This window comes from Chrysochloris asiatica, unplaced genomic scaffold (assembly GCF_000296735.1).
Source record: "Chrysochloris asiatica unplaced genomic scaffold, ChrAsi1.0 scaffold00135, whole genome shotgun sequence".
Taxonomy (NCBI): Eukaryota; Metazoa; Chordata; class Mammalia; order Afrosoricida; family Chrysochloridae; genus Chrysochloris; species Chrysochloris asiatica.
Window position 1 is genome coordinate 5672811 of NW_006408653.1, and position 1661 is coordinate 5674471.

At 41.7% G+C, this 1661-nt stretch overlaps 1 protein-coding gene across 1 annotated transcript in view; it reads left to right on the forward strand.

Moving 5' to 3' along the window:
• MCF2L2 (MCF.2 cell line derived transforming sequence-like 2) overlaps positions 1 to 1661 on the forward strand; it is a 302889-nt gene that overhangs the window by 235719 nt on the left and 65509 nt on the right. Inside the window, exon 22 of the mRNA XM_006869837.1 lies at positions 84 to 209. Coding sequence (XP_006869899.1) covers positions 84 to 209 — 126 coding nt within the window. The remainder of the gene's footprint in view (positions 1 to 83; positions 210 to 1661) is intronic.

Genomic DNA, 1661 nt, shown 5'->3' on the forward strand with positions numbered 1-1661 from the left:
TGCTTATCACAGTGCCACACCAGGATTCCACTTGGTAGGTGTTTTATCTTTTGGATTCCAGCTAGGTTTATTGGTCTCCACAGGATGGGCCCAAGAGGACCAAGGATTCAGCATTCTCATCTGAGCTACAACAAGCTTTGGTCATGGTGGAGGATTTGATCAAGTCTTGTGAGTTGGCCGTGGACCTGGCAGCTGTCACTGGATGTCCGGTATGTTCCTCATCAAGTGCTGGAACATTTCACACAAATGACAGGAATGATATTACAAATACAGGGGATTCTGTGGCACAGTTAAAGGACTCATCTATGGTACACGAAAAGAGGCTAAGTCAGTCAGCAAACTCCTGCTATGCGGTTCCAAATAGTCCCTCAGCATTTCTGGGAATCTTGAATTGTATTCCCCAGTGTCCTGAATGTTAACATTGAACAATGCTCTGTACAAGCCAGAAACATATATGGGCAGGGAGCAAAGTGCTGAAGGTAGAAATTGTTTTATTACTCTTGCTGTTGTTAAAAAATATTAAACGATTCTTCTTCTTGATGAATATTTCCTCCATGAATGGTATTTATTAAATAGATGCTAGCTCCATAAGAGAGAGATGAGGCGTTCTGCTCTCATAAAGCTTTAAAGCCTCAGAAATCCTATACAGGGCCACTACAAGTTGTAACCGAATGGTTGACACTTAACTAGTGAGAGTCTAATATCACTTTACATCATAGATATTGTTGTTGTTGTTGAGTGATGTGGAGTCGATTCCGACCCATAGCGACTCTATATAGGGTTTCCAAGGAGCATATGGTGACTTTGAACTGCCAACCATCCAATTCAAACTGACTGCAGTCCTGTGCATTAACCCCCAGAGCCACACCAGGTAAGCCCCAATAAGTATATATTGTTGTTGTTATTCCTAGGTGCCATTGAGTTAGTACCGACTCATAGCAACCCTGTGCAACAGCAGAACAAAACACTGCCTGATCCTGGGCCATCCTCAGAATCTTTGCTATGTTTGAACCCGCTACTGCTGCCACTGTGCCAATCCATCTAGTTATGGGTCTTGCTCTTTTTCTTCAACCCTCCACTTTACCAAACATGACATCATTCTCCAGGGACTGGTCACTCCTGACAATATGTCTGAAGTATGAAATACAAAGGCATCCTGGCTTCCAATGAGCATTCTGGTGGTACTCCTTCCAATAAAATTGGTTTGTTCTTTTGGCATCCCATGGTACTTTTAATATTCTCCTCCAACACCATAACTCAAATGAAACAATTATTCTACTGTCTTCCTTATTCACTGTCCAACTTTCATATGCCTATGAGGTCAATGAAAATACCATGACTTGGGTCAGGTGCACCTTAGTCCTCAAGCTGAAATCTTTGCTCTTGAACACTGTTAAAAGGTCTTGTGCAGCTGATTTGCCTAATACAATATGTCATTAAATTTCTTGACTGCTGCTTCCATGAGTGTTGAGGGTTGATCTGAGCACAATGAAGTCTTTGGCAACTTCAATCTTTTCTCCATTTAAATGGATGTTGTTTACTGGTTTGGTGGTGAGGATTTTTGTTTTCTGTACATTGAGATGCAATCCATACCAAAGGCTGTGGTCTTTGATCTTCATCAGTAAGCATTTCAAGTCCTCTTCACATTCAGGAAGCAAAGT